This window comes from Primulina eburnea, chromosome 12 (assembly GCF_022965805.1).
Source record: "Primulina eburnea isolate SZY01 chromosome 12, ASM2296580v1, whole genome shotgun sequence".
NCBI lineage: Eukaryota > Viridiplantae > Streptophyta > Magnoliopsida > Lamiales > Gesneriaceae > Primulina > Primulina eburnea.
Genome location: NC_133112.1, coordinates 15,165,326 through 15,186,020, shown reverse-complemented (window position 1 = coordinate 15,186,020; position 20,695 = coordinate 15,165,326). Strand labels below are relative to the sequence as shown.

General features: G+C 37.8%; 1 protein-coding gene and 1 pseudogene across 1 annotated transcript; both read left to right on the top strand.

The window, feature by feature from the left end:
* Window positions 1-20,695, top strand: part of LOC140806684 (uncharacterized) — a 103,423-nt pseudogene that overhangs the window by 24,117 nt on the left and 58,611 nt on the right.
* Window positions 13,775-14,682, top strand: LOC140808009 (uncharacterized). Its single transcript, XM_073165003.1, has 2 exons — window positions 13,775-14,045; window positions 14,391-14,682. The coding sequence occupies exons 1-2, from the start codon at window positions 13,905-13,907 to the stop codon at window positions 14,550-14,552; spliced, it is 303 nt and encodes a 100-aa protein (XP_073021104.1). The 5' UTR covers window positions 13,775-13,904; the 3' UTR covers window positions 14,553-14,682.

The following is a 20,695-nucleotide window of genomic DNA, read 5'->3' as shown; positions in this document are numbered from 1 at the left end:
AAGAATGAGTGACAAAAAGAATATTGTATAAGCATCAAGACCACAGTTTGTTCCTTATGAAAGAAATAAAATAACTGCATCAACAAGAGGGAATTTCAGATCGTGAAATGATTCATCAGCTCGAACAGAAACAAAGAAAATTGATTCAGTCCAATGCAGAGAATGCTCTGGATTTGGTCATTACGCAAATGAGTGCGCAAATCGGCTTCGTAAAAACAAAAATATGACAGCTACACTGAGTGATGAGGATCCTGATGAGGATTTTGAAACCAAGGAAGGAGATAATTGCACCTCTTTATCCGCTGTCCAGGACAAAACCTAAAAACTGCAGGTCAATCCCTTTGGTGTTGCCGCTGGTGCTGCGACGCTAGGGCGCAACACTGTGTCAGAATCACTGTGTCCCAATGCCAACTCTCTGGAAGTTTCAGAAGCTAACAAAATTCAGGAATCTGACCAAGAAGAGCTTTCTATTGAAGTTGTCCAAAGGATGTATGAAGAACTCTATGATGACTGGCTCAAAAGAAATAAGGCTTACTCATTACTGTCAAAAGAAAACACTGAGTTGAAGAACAACTTGTCTCGTCTAGAAGTTTTGCTAAGTAGAAAGGATATCGAACTATGTAAAGTCAAAGATGATTTTGAGAAAGCATCAAAAACTCTTGCCAAATTCAATACAAGCTCATCAAAACTTGACGAAGTACTGACTATGGGAAAGGACAACAGATATAGCCTTGGTTATATTCCAAGTATGTATGAACATGGTGAGTCGTCTAACTCTAGTCCGAGGACCACAGTATTTGTAAAGGGTGCAGGAGTCGATGTTGTCACTAAAACAGAAAATTCACCAATGAAAATTGTACAAAGCTCAAAGCTGGCCTCTGAACAGACACTGAAAACATCCAGTTCAGGCTCCTCACCGCAAAAAAATCATTTCTCAGCAAAGATGGCTCAAGGCAAGAAGCATGTATCAATCTCAAATCCCAAGCAACGAAAGCATAATTTCATTTGTCACTACTGTCGTAAGACTGGGCACATCAAACTTTTCTGCTACAAACTCAAAACTGATTATCTCAAGTGGCACTCAAATCAGGTGTTGCATAAGGTGTTGTCCAACACCATGTCCAACACCACATCCAAAAGTTCTTCCACAAAAAAAATTTGGGTACCAAAAACTGTCATTCAATGTGATGTCATTTATATATCGCTGAAAACTAACATTGCAGGAGCATGGTACTTTGACAGTGGGTGTTCCCGTCACATGACAGGTTCTAAAGAAAACCTCATTGATTATTCCGAACTAAAAAGTGGACGTGTAACTTATGGAGGTGGTGCCAAAGGGAGAATTGTAGGCAAAGGAACCCTAAATGTTGATGGACTTCCCATGCTTCATAATGTCTTACATGTTGAAGGACTTAACTCGAATTTAATAAGCATAAGTCAACTTTGTGATGATGACTTACATGTGAAATTCAACAAGAATAATTGTGAAGTTTTTAATGATGAAAATGTTTGTGTTATGACAGGACCACGGTCTGCTGATAATTGCTATCTTGTGGGAGATAGTGATGATTGTCGAAGTGCCAAGGTAAGCAATCTGAATCTATGGCATCAGAAACTGGGTCATGTGAGCTTCAAAACCTTGAAAAATATCTGTAAGTATGAAGCTGTGAGAGGTATGCCTAATTTATGTTCTGATAATGAATATATTTGTGGATCATGTCAAAAAGGGAAACAAACCCGTGTTGCTCACCCGGTGTTGCAACACTTTGGGACAACACGGTGTCTTGAACTTCTACACATGGATCTAATGGGTCCAATGGATGTTGAAAGCTTGGGAGGTAAGAAATACTCACTCGTTTGTGTTGATGATTTTTCCCGTTTCACCAGGATAAGTTTTATAAGAGAAAAATCGGATACTTTTGGTGTTTTGAAGAAACTGCATGCACGAATAACCAACTTGCATTATGAGAAAGTTGTTAGAATTCGAACTGATCATGGGAAAGAATTTGAAAATTCTCTCTTTACTTCCCTATGTGAAAAGAAAGGAATTTCTCATGAATTTTCTACCCCTAAAACTCCCCAATAAAATGGTATATCCGAAAGGAAGAATCGAACTCTTCAAGAAATGGCACGAGTCATGCTGAGCTCAAAGAATGTGTCTAAAAGGTTTTGGGCTGAAGCCTTGAACACGCCTTGTCACATTTCTAATCGTATGTTTCTAAGAAGTGGATCCATTATGAACTCTTATGAAATCATCATGGGGAGGAAACCAAACCTCAAATACTTTCATGTTTTCGGATTTATTTGCCACGTCTTAAATGATCGAGAACATCTCGCGAAATTCGATTCCAAAAGTGATAAGTGCCTGTTCCTGGGATATTCAATGAATAGTCGAGCTTTTCGTGTGTTTAACTTAAGAACAAGAACTACCATTGAATCTATTAATGTTGTTTTTGATGATCTTGTAGGACTAACAGGAAAATCTAAGGAGGATGATGTTGAGGTACTGTTGGATTCAAGTGAGCCTTCAACCAGCATTGGTGTTGAGGTTAGTGTTGAGACCAATGAAGCAACACCATGTAAAACACCGCCAATAAACAGATCCGAAACCATGGAAAATGAAAACGACGACGATGATGGGATAATACACAATGAAAGAAGAGACATTCCAAGCAAAATTCAAAAGGATCACCCATCATCACAAGTCATTGGTGAAATACATGAGGAGGTGCAAACAAGGAAAAAAGAGAAGGTTGACTACCGGAAAATGATAGGATTAGTGTGTATGAACTCCACATTCGCCCAGGTAAGCCACTCATGCTTTGTGTCTTCAATTGAACCTAAAAATGTGAATGAGGCCCTTAAGGATGAATTTTGGATTAATGCCATGCATGAAGAACTAGAAAAATTTGTTCGCAATGAGGTGTGAGACTTAGTTCCCAGACCTTCGAACGTCAATGTTATTGGATCAAAATGGATATTCAAAAATAAAACAGATGAATCCGGTAACATTATTCGAAATAAGGCACGATTGGTAGCTCAAGGGTATACACAGGTTGAGGGGGTGGATTTTGATGAAACCTTCGCACCTGTGGCACGAATGGTGATAGGACTCATTTTTACGTGTTTTTAGTGTTAGTTTTGAGTCGCATTCATGCATCATATTAGTTTGTTTTAGTTTAATTTAGCATTCATTTAGCATTATTTAGCATTTGGCTGATCTCGTGTATTTTGTGGTTGTTTTGTAGGAAGTGGACCAAAAAATGGGATTTTATTTGCATAGCATCGAAGAGGTCTCGCTAGGGCGGTCAAAAGTGACCGCCCCAGCGAGCATTTTAATCCAGCCGAGGAGTATTTGCGCGAACCTCTCGCTAGGGCGGTCAAAAGTGACCGCCCCAGCGAGACCAAAGACGCGGCCAAGGATTTTTATTCGAGAACCACTCGCCCCAGCGGTCAAAAGTGGCCGCCCTAGCGAGCGACGAAATCCGAGAAGATTTGTTTCCAAATTTTATGGACTCTATAAAACCACCTAACCTAATACACGAGAAAAGGGGGGCCGCGATTTGGAAGGGAGAGCACTGTAGCAGGCGATAGCTCAACGGAACCGGAACAAGAATTCAACAGCGTTTTCTCTTTACTCTTTTATTGTAGTTAGGATTTAGGGGATCCGACCCCGAACCGTTGTTTGATTATTTAATTCTCGACTTTTGATTCATTCTTGATTGTGCTATTATTTTACATTGAATTGTTAAAGCCTAGCTAACTTTAATAATATCTAATATTGTGGGTGAGTTCGAGAGAATAACTTGCGATAGGAACAAGTAGCATAATCCGTGGATCTACAATTTACATAGAGATATGAAGTTGGATACACGTTGGTAGTCATAGTCCAGTAGAGCGAAAACTAAGGGATTTCATAGATCGACATGCAATTCACCGTTAGTAAATAATAAAAGAGATTTTATTATTCTTTCGTGTAGAATTAGTTTAGCATAGCTCGAGAGAGTATGTTAATTGCTTAGGAAATTCTGTCAAAAGCGTAAATCAGTGTCGATATTAATCAATTAAATTAACGACGGGTAGGTGAACCGAGATCCTAACACTCGCTTATTTATTATTTTAGTTTATATTATTTTTAATGTGTTTGTTTCAATTTATTGTTTTAGTATTAATTTAGTTAATAAGTAATTCAATTGTCGTTTTAATTAATTAAAGAATTTAATTTAAAGTAAATTTGTCTAATCAATCTCTGTGGGATCGATACTCGTACTCTTATACGTTTTACTATAACTTGACATCGTGCACTTGCGATTATTTCGAGCCTGAATTTTTATTTATTTTTATTGGAGATTTTACTGTGCAAGTTTTGCTCGATCAAGTTTTTGGCGCCGTTGCCGGGGATTGAAATTGACAAATTTTTCTTTTTGTTATTTTCTTTAGTTAATTTAATTTTTTTTAGTTATTTATTTTATTTTATTCCTGCGTGATCTACCGTTTTCTATTTTCTTTTTTCAGGAAATTTTCTTGTGCAATACTTTGAGATGTTTCATCGAAAAGTATTCACAAGATTTGCCCAACAACGCGGAGAGCCTTTTTACGCAGCATGGGAGAGATTCGATTATTTAGCAAACAATTTCCTGTATCATGATTTTTCTGACTATTCTCTTCTTAAATTTTTCCTTAATGGTTTGGATGCACTGACACGAAGATGGGTGATCGACGGAGCACTAACAACAGGCAGTCCACTATTTTGCCGAGATGATGAGAAAATAATACTTTTGTTGGGTGATATGGCGGACTTTGACTACCATAGATATTGGGATCTTTCACCTCAGTGTTGGAGTCATCAATACACACAAGATCATTACCCAGAGTTTATAGACCAACCATTTGAGTTTCGAAATGATGAGAGAGATAGCCATGAACTGATCACGACTCAACTAGAAGATACCGTGGATAGGTATGTGGCACTGACTGAGGCAGCTATAGAAAATCAAATTAATTCTCTGCGCAACCTTGAGGAGCAAATAGAGAATATCAAGAAATCCATCTTTCAGAGTCGCCGAGAACATGAAGTGAAGCGAGATACTCAACCGGTGATCGATCCGGTTTGGTTTGATGATGATGACTCAAACAACCAAGATAGTGAGAATGAGTTGGATAAGACTGAAAATCTAGAGTTGCTTGATCCTTCGCTGGTAAATGAGCCTCAGTCGGAAGAGATTTTTGAAGAATTTTCTGATAAAGGAGTGCCGACACTATTTTTCTCATCTCATGCCAATTATTCAGAGTTGTGTGTTGTTGAGGTGACGAGCTTAATGTGCCTATATCTAGCCAGACTTGAGGGCATTTGGAATCCAGACCCAGATGTGGTGTCATATGACACTTACTTTGGGCATCAGCCGCTCTTTGATAAGGACTTCGGAGGGTCAAGCCGACGACTAGAAATCAGGCGCTACTTGGGAGGCAACCCAAGCGTTTTATATTTTAGTTATTTATTTTAATTTTAGTTGTTGCATTGAGTCTCGGGTTCGTGGTTATTTGATTTTGCTCAATTTCTTTTGTGCCAGGTGAGCATACCAGCTGACGAGGGAGTCCGACCACCTGAGCATGACGAGGAGGAGGACTTCTGATCAGGGGAGTTTACTGTTTCCCCTTTCTTTTTTATTTGTTTGCTTATTTCAGTCCTTGCATTTGCATTCATGCGTTTTTATGTTTGTTTTTAGTCTTTGTTTCGTTTTGTGCTATGAGGACATGGCACAACTCTAGTATGAGGGGGTGGGTAGTTTGTTTTGGTTGTTTAGCTATTTGTTTTAGTTCATTGCATTTCTTTAAGTTTCGTTGCATTTCTTTTAGTTGGTGTCGTTTATGGTGAGAAGACATAGTTTATAAGCCAATGATGATCTTGAATTGATAGTTTACAAAAATGTTGATTGGGTCACTTCGTGAACGGTACTCTTAATTGTTGAAGCATAAAGTTTGGTACAAAATTTGAACTTTTGAGCACATTTGCGTGGGGACTAGGATTTTGTAGGAATAATGGTGAAATTTGAAAATTTTGTTTCGTTAACTTGAAAGGCACCATTTATGAGTTGATTTAGCATGCAAACCCGTGAAAATAAGTCGCTAATAGTGACCTTGATTGAGAAAAGTTGATTTGCCTTGAACTTTACTTGTACCTCCTCTCCAATGCACTAATTAAAAGATCAAACTCCCAACCGGCTATAATCCAAAGTGATATCATTCTTAGCCTAGGGAGTACATGTGTGAAAATTGTGCATTCAAAAAAAAAGGAAGAAAAGAAAATAAGGAGATGTAAGGTGAGGGGGAGCCTAAATAAAAGGAATGAAATTCTATTCCTAGGCTAAAAGTTGGAGATGTAAGGAGACGAGGAAAGTCAGACGCAAAAGTCTTGACGATTGCACAATGAAAATGATCGGTGTACTCCCAACTTTTTAGCCACTTGAGCTTATTTCCCTTCCTTTCGACACCCCTATCTGCTCTTAAAAGTTGAATAAAGTTCACTTTATGGCTAGTGATAAATGGATACGGGAATGCATGCTAGTGAGACTTGTATTGAAGTGCTAATTAAGTGACTCGCATGATTTGATAATTGATCTATTTGACGTACGAATGACTAGACCCATCACGACACACACACACACGTTCAAACTAGTGTTGATATTTATGTGTAGATGAGAAATGAGTATTCGTTTGCGATTTGACTTGACTATGATTGGTAGTGGGAAAGTAAACTGAGGCATGAACATAACCGTTGTCGACTCACCATTGACATTTACTTGTGTTGGTTTTTTCTTGTTTGAGTTTGTTTGTTTTTGTTGAGTTTGTTTAGTATCTCGTGCGTTAACCTATTTTACTCGAGGGCGAGCAAAAGGTTAGTATGAGGGGGTTGATAGGACTCGTTTTTACGTGTTTTTAGTGTTAGTTTTGAGTCGCATTCATGCATCATATTAGTTTGTTTTAGTTTAATTTAGCATTCATTTAGCATTATTTAGCATTTGGCTGATCTCGTGTATTTTGTGGTTGTTTTGTAGGAAGTGGACCAAAAAATGGGATTTTATTTGCATAGCATCGAAGAGGTCTCGCTAGGGCGGTCAAAAGTGACCGCCCCAGCGAGCATTTTAATCCAGCCGAGGAGTATTTGCGCGAACCTCTCGCTAGGGCGGTCAAAAGTGACCGCCCCAGCGAGACCAAAGACGCGGCCAAGGATTTTTATTCGAGAACCACTCGCCCCAGCGGTCAAAAGTGGCCGCCCTAGCGAGCGACGAAATCCGAGAAGATTTGTTTCCAAATTTTATGGACTCTATAAAACCACCTAACCTAATACACGAGAAAAGGGGGGCCGCGATTTGGAAGGGAGAGCACTGTAGCAGGCGATAGCTCAACGGAACCGGAACAAGAATTCAACAGCGTTTTCTCTTTACTCTTTTATTGTAGTTAGGATTTAGGGGATCCGACCCCGAACCGTTGTTTGATTATTTAATTCTCGACTTTTGATTCATTCTTGATTGTGCTATTATTTTACATTGAATTGTTAAAGCCTAGCTAACTTTAATAATATCTAATATTGTGGGTGAGTTCGAGAGAATAACTTGCGATAGGAACAAGTAGCATAATCCGTGGATCTACAATTTACATAGAGATATGAAGTTGGATACACGTTGGTAGTCATAGTCCAGTAGAGCGAAAACTAAGGGATTTCATAGATCGACATGCAATTCACCGTTAGTAAATAATAAAAGAGATTTTATTATTCTTTCGTGTAGAATTAGTTTAGCATAGCTCGAGAGAGTATGTTAATTGCTTAGGAAATTCTGTCAAAAGCGTAAATCAGTGTCGATATTAATCAATTAAATTAACGACGGGTAGGTGAACCGAGATCCTAACACTCGCTTATTTATTATTTTAGTTTATATTATTTTTAATGTGTTTGTTTCAATTTATTGTTTTAGTATTAATTTAGTTAATAAGTAATTCAATTGTCGTTTTAATTAATTAAAGAATTTAATTTAAAGTAAATTTGTCTAATCAATCTCTGTGGGATCGATACTCGTACTCTTATACGTTTTACTATAACTTGACATCGTGCACTTGCGATTATTTCGAGCCTGAATTTTTATTTATTTTTATTGGAGATTTTACTGTGCAAGTTTTGCTCGATCAAATGGAGTCTGTCCGATTGTTACTTGCTGTTGCATGTCATATGCGTATTAAATTGTATCAAATGGATGTGAAAAGCGCGTTCTTGAATGGCATTATACATGAAGAAGCGTATGTATGTCAACCTAAGGGATTTGAAGATCCTCACCACATGGATCATGTTTACAAACTAAAAAAGGCACTATATGGACTGAAACAGGCTCCACGGGCTTGGTACGACAGGTTAGCTGACTATCTGATAGACTTGGGGTTCAAACGAGGTGAGGTTGACAAAACCCTTTTCATTCAACAACAAAATAACGATATTTTGATTTGTCAAGTATATGTTGATGACATTGTCTTCGGTGCTTCATCCCAAATACTTGTGAGTAAGTTTGTGGACTGCATGGCATCTCAATTCGAAATGAGCATGGTAGGAGAATTAAATTTCTTTCTTGGATTACAAGTTATCTAAGGATGGTGTTGCCGAGGGTGTTGACAACACCATGTATCGTAACATAATTGGGAGTCTTATGTACTTAACAGCTACTAGACCCGATATTATGTTCAGTGTGTGCTTATGTGCTAGATACCATGCTGATCCAAAAATTTCGCACCTTACAGCTGTAAAACGTATACTAAGATACATTGCAGGTACACTAGAATTTGGGTTGTGGTACACTCATCACACAAACACAAACTTGGTAGACTTTTCTGACTCTGATTGGGCGGGTGACTTAGATGATAGGAAAAACACTTCGGGAGGGTGTTTTTATTTGGGAAATAACCTTGTATCAGGGGGCTAGCAAGAAACAAAACTGTGTCTCCCTGTCCACAGCTGAATCTGAATATGTGGCAGCTCCAAACTGTTGCTCTCAACTTATGTGGATGAATCAAATGATTAATGATTATGGGTTTCATAGTGACATAATGATTGTGTATTGTGACAACTCTAGTGCCATAGACATTTCTAAGAACCATGTTCACTCTCGAACTAAACACATAGATATAAGACATCATTTTATTAGAGACTTGGTTGAAAAAGGTATTACACGATTGGAGTTTGTCAGGACTGAAAACCAGCTGGCCGATATTTTCATGAAACCTTTGGATTTCGAGAGATTTTCAAATCTTTGAAAATCTCTCAGCATGTGTGTACTTTAAAACAATTGTTCCGTGTTGTCCATGGTGTTGTCAACACCAAAGACAACACCCATTTCTGCATGACTTTTTTTAGGATGCTAAGCATACTGCATAATCATAAACATCTTTTTTTTGGGGTAATGTCTGAACAGTGACGAAAATTTCTGAAAGGTACTCTCTAAGTGTTCATACTTCCAATCAAATGTTGAGGAATAAATTATGCTCAATCCAAGCCATCGAGTAGTTGAGGATGTTCATAAAAATCGTGATCTTGTCCAATGTGAAAAAGTGACTTGGAAAATGTGAGCATAAGGAGAAAAATAGAAAAGAGGTAAAGAAAAAAATTTGTTTAAAAGAAAATGGAAAAAGCTACCTAGAAGAGTCCATTGAAGACCGTTCTTCTAGTGTGGGAGCTACCATTTCTAAGTAAAAATAGTAATGGAAAAAGCTACATAGGGGAGTCCATTTAAGACCGTTCTTCTAGAGTGGGAGCTACCATTTCTGAAACAAAAGAAAATTTTTTGGAAGTTCGAATCTAACTCAGTGGTGTTGCCAGAAGTGTTGCCAACACCAAGTTCAGACACTGCACAAAATTATAGAATACCAGATTTTTTCTGAGAAATCATCTTATTGTAGGCATATGTAAGTCATGCATAATTTTTTTGTTTCGTGAACTTACCATATTCAGTGACATATCAGTATTGACTAATGACGATTGATAGAAACTTTAGTTGACCATGCTCAAAAGAAGTGACATCTTATGGATATGGGATGAACTCGAAGTGTTTTTGTTCAGGCTGGTCTTTAATGTTACTGCGCCTTGAATTATCCCGTACCGTTGGGTATAAGGAGTAAAAGTGCAATTTAGTAAGATAATTTCGAATATGGTAATCATTAAGTCCGAGTTTTTTTTCCCGTTACTGTGCAACTTTCAAAAACTAAAATGTTTGTTACCGTTGAGGTGAGGGTTTATATCCCCACCTAATTAATTTCTGATCAATTTTTCTTTGCTCGTTTCTTTCAGATTTGTCAAATTTGATCATTGCACTTAGTTTCATTCCGTAACAGTGAAAAATTGCTCTTCTCTATTTACTGTCTCACTCTCCCTCTCCCTCAAAACAAATGACAGATCATCAATTCGATCCACATGACATAGGAAGTGAAATGGCGGCAAGTCAAGGTGTTTCTCCTCCGGCAACAACACCGCCAACAACACCACCGTCTGAGAATCCTCCTGAAAACCCATTGCAGATGGTGGCTGTTGACCCCGAAGCTCTCCCGTTGGAAGAAATTCTCCCTGGAGAGCCTGGTAATCCATTGGATGCTGACAACCCAATAGACAAGGAGATTTATCGAAGGGTTTTTCCCACTCAACCTCCAGTATTTCGAAGGCGATCAAAGCGGCAAGCAGGTTACAGCCCTAACTTCGATGCGCCAAAGAAACCCCGAATGGCCACCTATTTTACACTTGATCCAGATTTTTCATCCGGAGATGACTCAGGTGATGACAATTTCGAGTTGGTCCATCAGAAGCGGTCATCTCGTACCAAGAAAACATCAGTCCCATCATCCTCATTCGCTCCTTCAGCTGATAAGTCTTCTGAGCCCTCGACCGAGGTATGTTTCTCTTCTGAGGATGAACAATCACTGGATGACTTTATGAACAGTCTAAAAGCGGCGAAAAGTGCGCAGAAAGTGGGATCTTCTAAGGATGAAGGCACCCAGTTATCCCTAAGGAGACTGAACCTAACCCTGAACCCACAGAATCAGTGAGTGACCCTGCTCCTGAAGTTGAAGTTGCAGACCCTTCTGATGGTGTTGACACTGGTGTTGCAGATAATGTTGACAACACAGACTACAATCTTGCTCATTCCTTTTCAACAAGATTCTACTCTGAGGCGGCTGTTAGCAGATGTGCTCTGTATGCTCATCGTAAATTTATCGAAGAACACAATATCGACTTTGAGGCATACGGAAGGTATAATGTCTCCACATTTTTGCAACAACGAAGGCTGAGTTCCACTGTTATTTCGGTCATGCCTTATGCTCGAAGACCAGTACTTGAATTCTACTGCAATTTGATCTCTTCTATTGGAGATGAGCGTTCATTCAAGTACGTGAGAGTATTTGTTCGGGATAGTATCTACGATTTCTCTCCGTCCTCAATAAATGAATTTTACAGAAGCCCATCAGAAGCTGATTTTGCTGACCTTCTTCACATTGACACTATCACCTCTGTGCTCACTGGCGGATTTATCTCTACATTTCCATACCTACCTCAACGACTTTCTGCAGCAAACCTTACCTCGTTTTACTCTGTGCTACACAAAACAGCAATTCGAAACTGGACCCCATCTACAAACTCCACTGTGGTCACACGGCCACAAGCCATTGTCTTGTTCTCTATAGGCATCGGGCGTCCTTTTAATTTTGCTGAAGGCTAGATAAAGTAAGTGAAATTGCCCTTTCCCTCTCTTATATTTGGGCTGCTTGAATCTCAAGGGTTTGTGCCGGATGAAGATGATCAACTAACGGCGATCGGAGAACCTTCAAAATTTCTCCTGCTTTCCTCCGAGGTAATCGGAAAGTGGACCTTCCCTGGTCGGCCAACGTGGAATCTTCTGGTGTTGCCCCTAATGTTGCCCCTGGTGTTGGCAACACTCCTACCTCGTCCCACTCAAACTCAAATGATTATATCGCTTTGATGGTCCCCGAGGTTCATGCACAAATTGCATTTGGGCTTCAACAGATTAAACAAGCTTGGGATACCATTGTCTCCGCAACCAACCTGATCAGCCAATCCAATTCCACAATTACCTATTATGAAAAATTGATTGCGGACTATAGACTGCTCCTTGAGGTCGGTGTGCATTCTTGTCAAAAAGGGGGAGATGCTGAGGCTGGTCCCTCGAATGCTAATCAGGAAGATGAACAAGTTGATTAGGCTCATGTGTTGCTCCTTTGATTAGGCTCATGTGTTGCTCCTTACCTATGTTGTTTTGTTTTGATTTATGCCTAGGTTGTTTTTGTTTCTAATAAACTTGTTTGATGCTTACTTCTCTTTGTTATTGTCTCTTCATAATTCAGGGGGAGAAGCAAGTTAAAACTCAGGGGGAGTTGGAATATTTTTGGCACGTTGTTAGTTTTGTCCAGAATTGCAAAAGGGGAGAATGAAAGGAATATTGTATTCCAAATTCATTTTTGATATTATTTTGATTTTGCCCTTCTAGACAAATTTAATTGATTTGATTTTCCCGATATTTATTATATCCTATCATTAGGAAAATTATCTATAAGATATAAGGTATGGTATCTAAATTGAAGTTTGATTCCTATTAAACTCTAGTTTCTTGTTTATAGGTGTGAAGATCTAGGTCAAAGGAGAGACTGTATATACAAGGGTCCATTCTCAATAACTTAGGGTTGATCGACGGCCGCTAAAGTTTTTACGTGTGAAGATTTGCATACAAAGCACGGGAGTTCGTCAGTCGAGTGACTGTGTTGCTGTTTGGTGTTTCATACACTCAAGAACAACACTGACGCAGAGTGTTGATCAAAGAGTGAATTCATTTGATTTTAAGCAATACGGTTTTATTTACTGCATCTAGTTTTAGGTGGTTTATTTTGATGCATGTTTAATTCCTTGGAGTGTCAAGGAAAATGATTTTGTTTTTTTTCTCTTTTCACTAGGATTGTTTTGGTGTAAACAATTGATTTAAGTGTTCTAGTAAATTTTTGTCCTGAGGCGTTGCACAAGTATTTATACTTGTGCATAAGTGAAATTCAAGCATTCATTTGTTGATGTTAAGTCCATATTAAATAACAAATTTCCGCTGCTGTGTTGTGTGCCGTGTTGACAACACTGAGCACAACACTCAATTCTGACATACGAGTTTTTAAATATTTATTTCCTGACAATTAATGCTCAATAATTCTTTCAAAGACTTTATTAAAAACATATATGGATTCCATATAAATTTTAAAAACTAGTTTCTAAAAATTTATTGGCCACCACTTCCGATCCCTTGATATTTTAGTCTTTTTGTGGCAGAATCAAACATACAATCAATATGTAGTTTATTCACGAGCATCGAGAATTATGATTTATAAATATTCGAGTAGTGGTAAAACACCTATGATCGATCTTATATTATATGGTTACCATTATTATATAATAAAATACGCATAAAAAACCATCATTAGTATTATATATGTATGTAGTAATAGTTAATTCTCACGCAATTTTTTCAGTTTTGTTAGCATATAAACCAAAAAGAGCTAAATTAAGCAAAGTGCTTGTAAGCCATAAGTCCAACGAAAATCCCTCCTCGGACAAGAAAAACAACATCCTCCAACTGTAATAACTACCTTTTAAAACGAGGCCTCCCACTTTCCAAAGAATATGCAACCAAAAATATCGTCCACAAACATGTTCAACATCTCCAAGCCTATATAAACTCCACACTCCCCTCTTTCAAGATTCAGCCTCAATATCCGAAAACAAAGAAAAAAGAAGAAGTGCATTAAAGTTAACAAAGCTTTTTGTGCACCCACCTCCTTGCTCGCTTAGCTCAAACGTCCCGCCGAACCCGAGAATAATCATGGGAGGCTGCGCGAGCAAACCTAAAGACTTAGATAGCAAGGAGGCACCCGCCCCAGTTGAAGCACCTGCCCCGGCTGAGGCCCCAGTTGCTGCTGAGACCCCGGCTGCCCCCGCTGAGGTCGAGGGCGCTGTTCCAGTGGTAAGCATTCTTGATCTACTTAGACCATGCCACTTCCTTCAATAATATTCGATAGCTAGTTTCTTATTTTTGCCTTGCAATAATGCCTCAAGGGATTTCTAAGACCATTTGCCATATCGATTAGCTGAGCCAAGAGTTGCTCTTGAAGGGAAACTAGAATTTTATATCTGGCTTGAAACGCATTTTTACACTGTGTACTACAAAATAATTCGAATGCTAAAGAAAATATATGAAGGATGGTGCTACCATGCACCTCTGCTGATCACATAGACTTGAGTGAAATTCTTTCCTTTACATAAAATTTCTGACTCTTAGTCCTCGCGTTTTTTGCATTGATTTATGTAGGAGAACAAAGATGGAAATCAAAAAAAGGAAGAACCTTTGGTAGATCTATCTGAACCAGCTCCAGAAGCCCTCAACGAGGAGACAGCGGCAACCGAGGCTGTCGCCGTGGAGGAAAAGAAAGAGGAAGCAACTGAGGAAGCTTCCCCAAAAACTGAGAACTAAAGTGATGAAGAACCAGTAGTTAAAGCTTAAATATATCAATTAAAGAGAAAAAATTATTATAATAATGTGTTAGGAATAACACTCTATTGCATTATTTATCATCAGGTGAAATAAACTCATTGAGGCTCAAGTAATAAAGCTGTAATGGCACAAGAATCATCGTAGTTATCTGTATTCATTAATTTGAAAAATAATTAAAATCTGCGTTTCAATTATAAGCTTCTCGAGCTTTCTTTTTGAACCAGTGATGTTTCAATTATAAGCTTCTCGAGCTTTCTTTTTGAACCAGTGATATTTTCAATGACATAGATTGCTATCATTCTCTATCAATGCGCTCTCTATTTTCTGCATCAAGATCATAGTACATAGTAAGAAACTAATTAAAAAAATTATAAATAAGCCGTGGAGAAACGAGAAAAAAAAACGGTAAATTGCTCATAAATACCTAAAAATAAACTCATATTTGCTTTCACTCCCCATGTCAGTATTAGTATGTTTCAAGTCCCAGCTGACATCTTTCCTGGTGTGTTTTAGGTCCCTACTTGGTAACAAGTTACCATGATGCCCTCATATTTTTTTTAAAAAACCGTAAATACCCTTATTTGGGCAAGTTTAAAAAATGAAAATCTTTCCCAAGAAACCCACATTGGTCGGCTCTCATTATCCTCAACCCCTTAAACACTCCGATCTTCTCATTGCCGATGAAAATGTTAGGAAAAATTGTGGCAAAATCCTTTCAACGACTAAACAAGATTAAACTTTGCACCCAATTTCTCTTCGTTTTCTGCAATCTCTCGTCCCTTTTGTCCTTTAATTTTCTGTGTAATGGAATTTGTTGGAGTTGGGTCATCATCGAATCTTGCGTTTCTTGGTACCTGTAAGTTCAATAACCAACTCTTTGTGATTTCGATTTCAGTGGGTGTAGTTTGTTTGATATTTTTTCTAGTCTTGGGAAAAAAAACGAGGAGATTAATCCTGAATCTATAACTCTGCGATACTTAGCTCCCCAATGTAAGTTGTACGTGGCGTTGAACGATGTTGATGATGTGCTTAATATGATCCATCTTCATATGTGTATGAAGCTTACACTGATTGAACTGTTGGCAGAGAAAAAAGAACATATTGGAGGTGGAAAATCTGTGGAGAAGTAGTATCGTTATTTAGTTCTATTTTGTATGTTGTGTTATATTGGTATGTTTTATTTGTTCATATTGCACTTTTTTTAGTGATAATCCTGGAATATAAGAATACAGTGATTTTGTGTTGTGTATGTGTTCGACTAATTCAAGCAGTAGTCTATTTTGTGTCATTATTTCCATTTGAGTAATTTAATTGATGCAAAAATTTTCAGTATCTATTGTAGTACTATTTTTTTCCATTAGAAAATTTAGTTTTTACCTATTTATTACTGAATATATGGTTATGATATTGGTAAGGGTTGAGGAAGATGACAGACATTCCAGTAGTGATAACGAGTTCGAAGATGCCTGAAACGTCCTGATCTTTTTATTGCTTTAAAAGTACTAGAAATTTTTTTTTTTTTTAAAAATCTCTCACATTTTCGGTCATTGCATGTACATGCACATAAAATAATCTTGCACCATTTTAAAGTAAATCATCCAACTAGTATTTGAAAATTGAAAGGTAATAGTCAAACCAGAAATCGTAAAAACGTTTTACCAAACCTAAAAATCAATAAATGTTGAAAAGTGTAGCCCATACTAAACTCTCCAAAAACCTCTCAAAAGCATAAATAAATAATCTTAAAATCTTTAAAAGAAATCATAAAGCGTAATGCGGAAAATAATGCGCTGGTCCTCGGGTTGTGTGCGCCATCAGTCCAGTAGTATCACTCATCAAGGCCTCCCTCAGAACCACCTGCATCCATCACACCTAGTGAGTCTAAAGACTCAACACACCATAATCTTGATAACAAGTAATACGTAATACAGTCAACATATAACGGTGAAAAATACTTGTACTTAAAATATCTTTATCATGAAGATGCATAAACTTAAACATAATCATTTTCATAAATACTTTCATGATGCATAAAACTTTATCATAAACCATTTCATGACATGCACATAAAAGTATTGATCGTTTTCCTTATCATGACATAAAACCTTTTAACTTGATCATAATCATTTTCCTTTTCTTTTGATGAATTCAGATCGTTAATTGTGACTTTCCTGATCATGCTCATGAGGGTCGATGGATCCATCTACATCAAACCACAGTAATGGGCGGCGGGGGACACCGGCAACACTCTCACCGGTCAACCGGGCTCTGGCCTATCATGATTCGAACAGAAATACGATCGTCGGGGCTCCCTCTGGGGCCTTTTCTCATAAATGGGCTCCCTCTGGGGCCTTCTCCCCTCACGATATTCCCATTCTTCCGTTACCACAAAACCGTTACCACATATCCGTTACCACATATTCGCAATGATGGAAAAACGATCGTCGGGCTCCCACTGGGACCATAACCCTCACGGCGTCGCCACCATTAACGAATTAGTCACAATCACTTCAAATCCTTCAACATTTTTCATTCACATCACTTTAGAAAATCGTGAATAACATAACCTTTTTCATTTTCGAAACCAAGCATGCAACATGTATTTTAAATGTCTTCCCAAAATCATAAATATCAAATAGACATTTAAAAATCATAATTTAATCATGAACATTTCATAAACATTTAAGAATAATCATAATATCATAAAAAACAGCATTTCGGGCACTGCCAAGACCTTTACTAATTTCTAGGTGTAAAAAGACCGTTTTACCCCTAGACTCGACATTTTACGATTTAGACTTTTTTTCGTGATTTCATGACTCTAACATGTCCCAAATAATTATTTAAGCCTACATGAATTTTCCCATATTTTTGTTTAGCTTAAATCGAGGACTTTTAAATTAATCTTTAAATAAGACGTATTCACACGTTTTAATCCCGAATTGAACCAAACCTTAATATAAAATTCCCAAATTAAAAACATAAAACCAAGCGTTTCAATTAACTCGCTAATTGACGTTTCATGCGGCGATTAAATTCCGGATAAATCCAAAACTCGTTATTTTGATCCCGAATTTTTAACATAGTATTTTTATGATTTATCCTACCCTTCCAAGTCATGAGCCACCCCCGTGGACCCTTGCATCAATTTTTCCTTCTTATTTTCGAAATATGACCCTCGCTCGAACACACCGAGCCATCTCTCAATTTACTCGAGCCACGCCCGAGCCACTTCAAGCCAAAACCTAGCCAACCCATCTAGGGACCCTACTGTGCAAGCCCAGCCCCCAAAACTGTTAGAGTAGATGCCCTACAAGTCAACTGTTGACTAGGGATTTTATTGACTCAAGTGTAATAAACAATCTTTATTTTAATATAATTCATTATTTCATGGTTTGTTAATTCTTTATCTGTATACCCATGTTATCAAACATAGATAAAGACCTTGATTATATACAAATGAATCGTAATTCGATGTTGAAACTCGTTTGTAAATACTGTATGATCTAAATTCGTTCCTAGTCGATTCAGCCGCCTAAAACATGGATAAAGGTCGCTTGAGCTTGAGACTAGCATCTGTGATGTTGTGTACTACGTTTCTTAGTAAGGGCATAGAGATGTCCAAACATGCAGATGGGTAGTCATAGGATGATTATACCGAACAACCCTCTCTCGAACTTTCCAAGTGGTTATCATTCATCGAGAGGATAAGTCCGTGGTTATGATTGTACACCATTAGTCCTTACGACCCGGGACAACACTGAGGCTCTATATGCTAGGGCTGTGCTTTGACTCGTTTACCGGCTCCAGGAGAGTCATCAGGTGGCGAGGTTGGGTACAGTTGTGACACATATAGGAGCCAGTGCATTGTAGTCGGGGATTCACCGCTCACCTACGGGTGTGGATATCCTATGTGATCTAATGAAATAATAGTGCATGGAATCTCTGGCCAGAGTATGAGATGTACATTAGAGAAGGAGTTCTCTAATAGTACACGCGATGCCACTATTATAGTTATCACATAGTTATCGAATTAATATGCAACCCTCGATGAACCAATGGTTGCAGATTCGATCGGGATATATGAGATGAAGGGACCGTACTGTACGTTAATCATAATCGACTGGTTCTTGCAGGCACTATCAGTGATACCTAGGGGATCATGGGGCGATGCTACTAGACGCTCTTACCATGATCCGATGGGTGCAATCAGAAATCAGTTCTGACATTCTTGATCAAGGTGTTGATGAAAAGAATGGGGCTAACTAGGGTAAGCCCGAATAAAGGATTATGTCCTGAATCACAAAGAGTTGTGAACCCACGGCTAGCTGTATCCCTGAACCATTGAGGGTCACACAAGTACTGGATCGTTTGTTCCCGTTGAGAGAAAAAATTCAAGGAGTTGAATTTATATTATGATATAGTAAATTCAAGGAGTTGAATTTATGATAATTAAATTTTGAGAAAATAAATCAAGGAGTTGAATTTATGATATAGTAAATTCAAGAAGTTGAATTTATGAAATTTGGAGAGAATAAATTCAAGTAGTTGGATTTATAAAATTTGAGGATTTAATTTATTAAACTCAAATGTTGGGTTTATTAAATATTAAATTTTGGAGGTAATGTAAATTCAAGTAGTTGAATTTATAATTTAAATAATAAATTCAAATGTTGAATTTATAATGTATTTAATTTATTAAGCTCAAAAGTTGAGTTGATTAATTAATAAATTAAATATGGTGGATAATATGTTTAATGGGCTTGTAGGGGTACAAGTCCAACATATTAAATAATTAAAGTTTTAATGGACTTTGATTAAATTAATTAAACTAGTTGGACTAGTCCAATTAATTAAATCAAGCCCGTTAATGTTAATTATGTAATTAGGGTTTAATTTAAATATAAATAGCACATGCAAACATCTAAACCCTAGCCACCACCACCACCAAATTCACGTGAATAGCCTCCACCACAATTCAAAAAGTGATTCTCGGCAATCACAATTCAAAAATTCCTCCAAATTCTTTTGGCAATTTTTCAAAGAAAAGAATTTTGAATTATCTCTCAAAGTTCAATCTCTATGCAAAAGTTCTTCTAAATTTCTAGTGCAATTTAGAAGAGGAACAAATCTTCTAGTCGTGGACCTAATTAGAAGAATCGAAGAAAGTTCGTAGGGATTCATCAAGAGCTAATCCGTTCATACCGGATTAGTTGGAGCCAAGTGATTTAATTCACAAAGGTATAATTTTCAACTCCCTATGAATGCTTTGTTAAAATCATACGAGCGTCCAAACAAATTTTGATTGTCAAAATAAATAAAAAATTTTAAAACTTCCGCTGCGTTTGGGCGTGTAGAAAACCGGATCCAACAGTGGTATCAGAGCCAGGTTTTCTAAATCTTATGATTTAAATTATATTGAATAATTTGTTTCTAACCACACAAGAAAATTTTCAGAAATTTTGATACACCATAAAAATTAAATTTTTCGGAAAAACAAAAAAAAAAAAATTTCGCGATCTGCCCGGAACTGTTCCGGGCAGACCCCGCGCAGGGCTGCGCGCAGCGCCCTGCACGCAGGAACGCTGCGCGCGCGCGCGCAGAGCGGCGCAGCGTGCGGAACGTCCGCACGCTGTGCGGGGCGGCGCACAACGCGGCGCAGCGTGCGGAGCGTCCGCACGCTGCGCGCGGCGTCGCGGGCACCTGTGCGCGCCTACGCGCACAGGTTGCTGCCACTGCCCGAAACGTTCGGGCAGCGGGCGGGCAGCGGGGGCGACGACCCGGGATCGTCTCGGGAAGCGTGCAAAATTGACGGGCTTGAATTGTTTGGGCCCAGGGTGCAATTTTCTGATTTTTCAAAATTATGGGGAAAATTGATATTTTTGAAATTGATTCAATTTTTTATTTTGGAAAATTAATTTTTGGAAAATTAATAATTTTCTTGTAAGATAAATAATTAGAATATGATTTTAATTATTTATGGTAAAAATGAGTTTTATAAGAAATCAATTATTATTGATTTAATTGGAAATTAAATAAAAGAGTTTATTTAATTTATTAAATTCTTTAATAATTGTGGTGGTTAGTGATAAAATTATTAGATATATGATTTATCAATTAAT

Bases quoted from the DNA above. Each gene is read 5' to 3' on its own strand.
- LOC140808009 (XM_073165003.1), top strand. From the start codon at position 13,905: ATGGGAGGCTGCGCGAGCAAACCTAAAGACTTAGATAGCAAGGAGGCA. The intron at 14,046-14,390 runs GTAAGCATTCTT...TGATTTATGTAG, and splicing joins TCGAGGGCGCTGTTCCAGTG to GAGAACAAAGATGGAAATCA.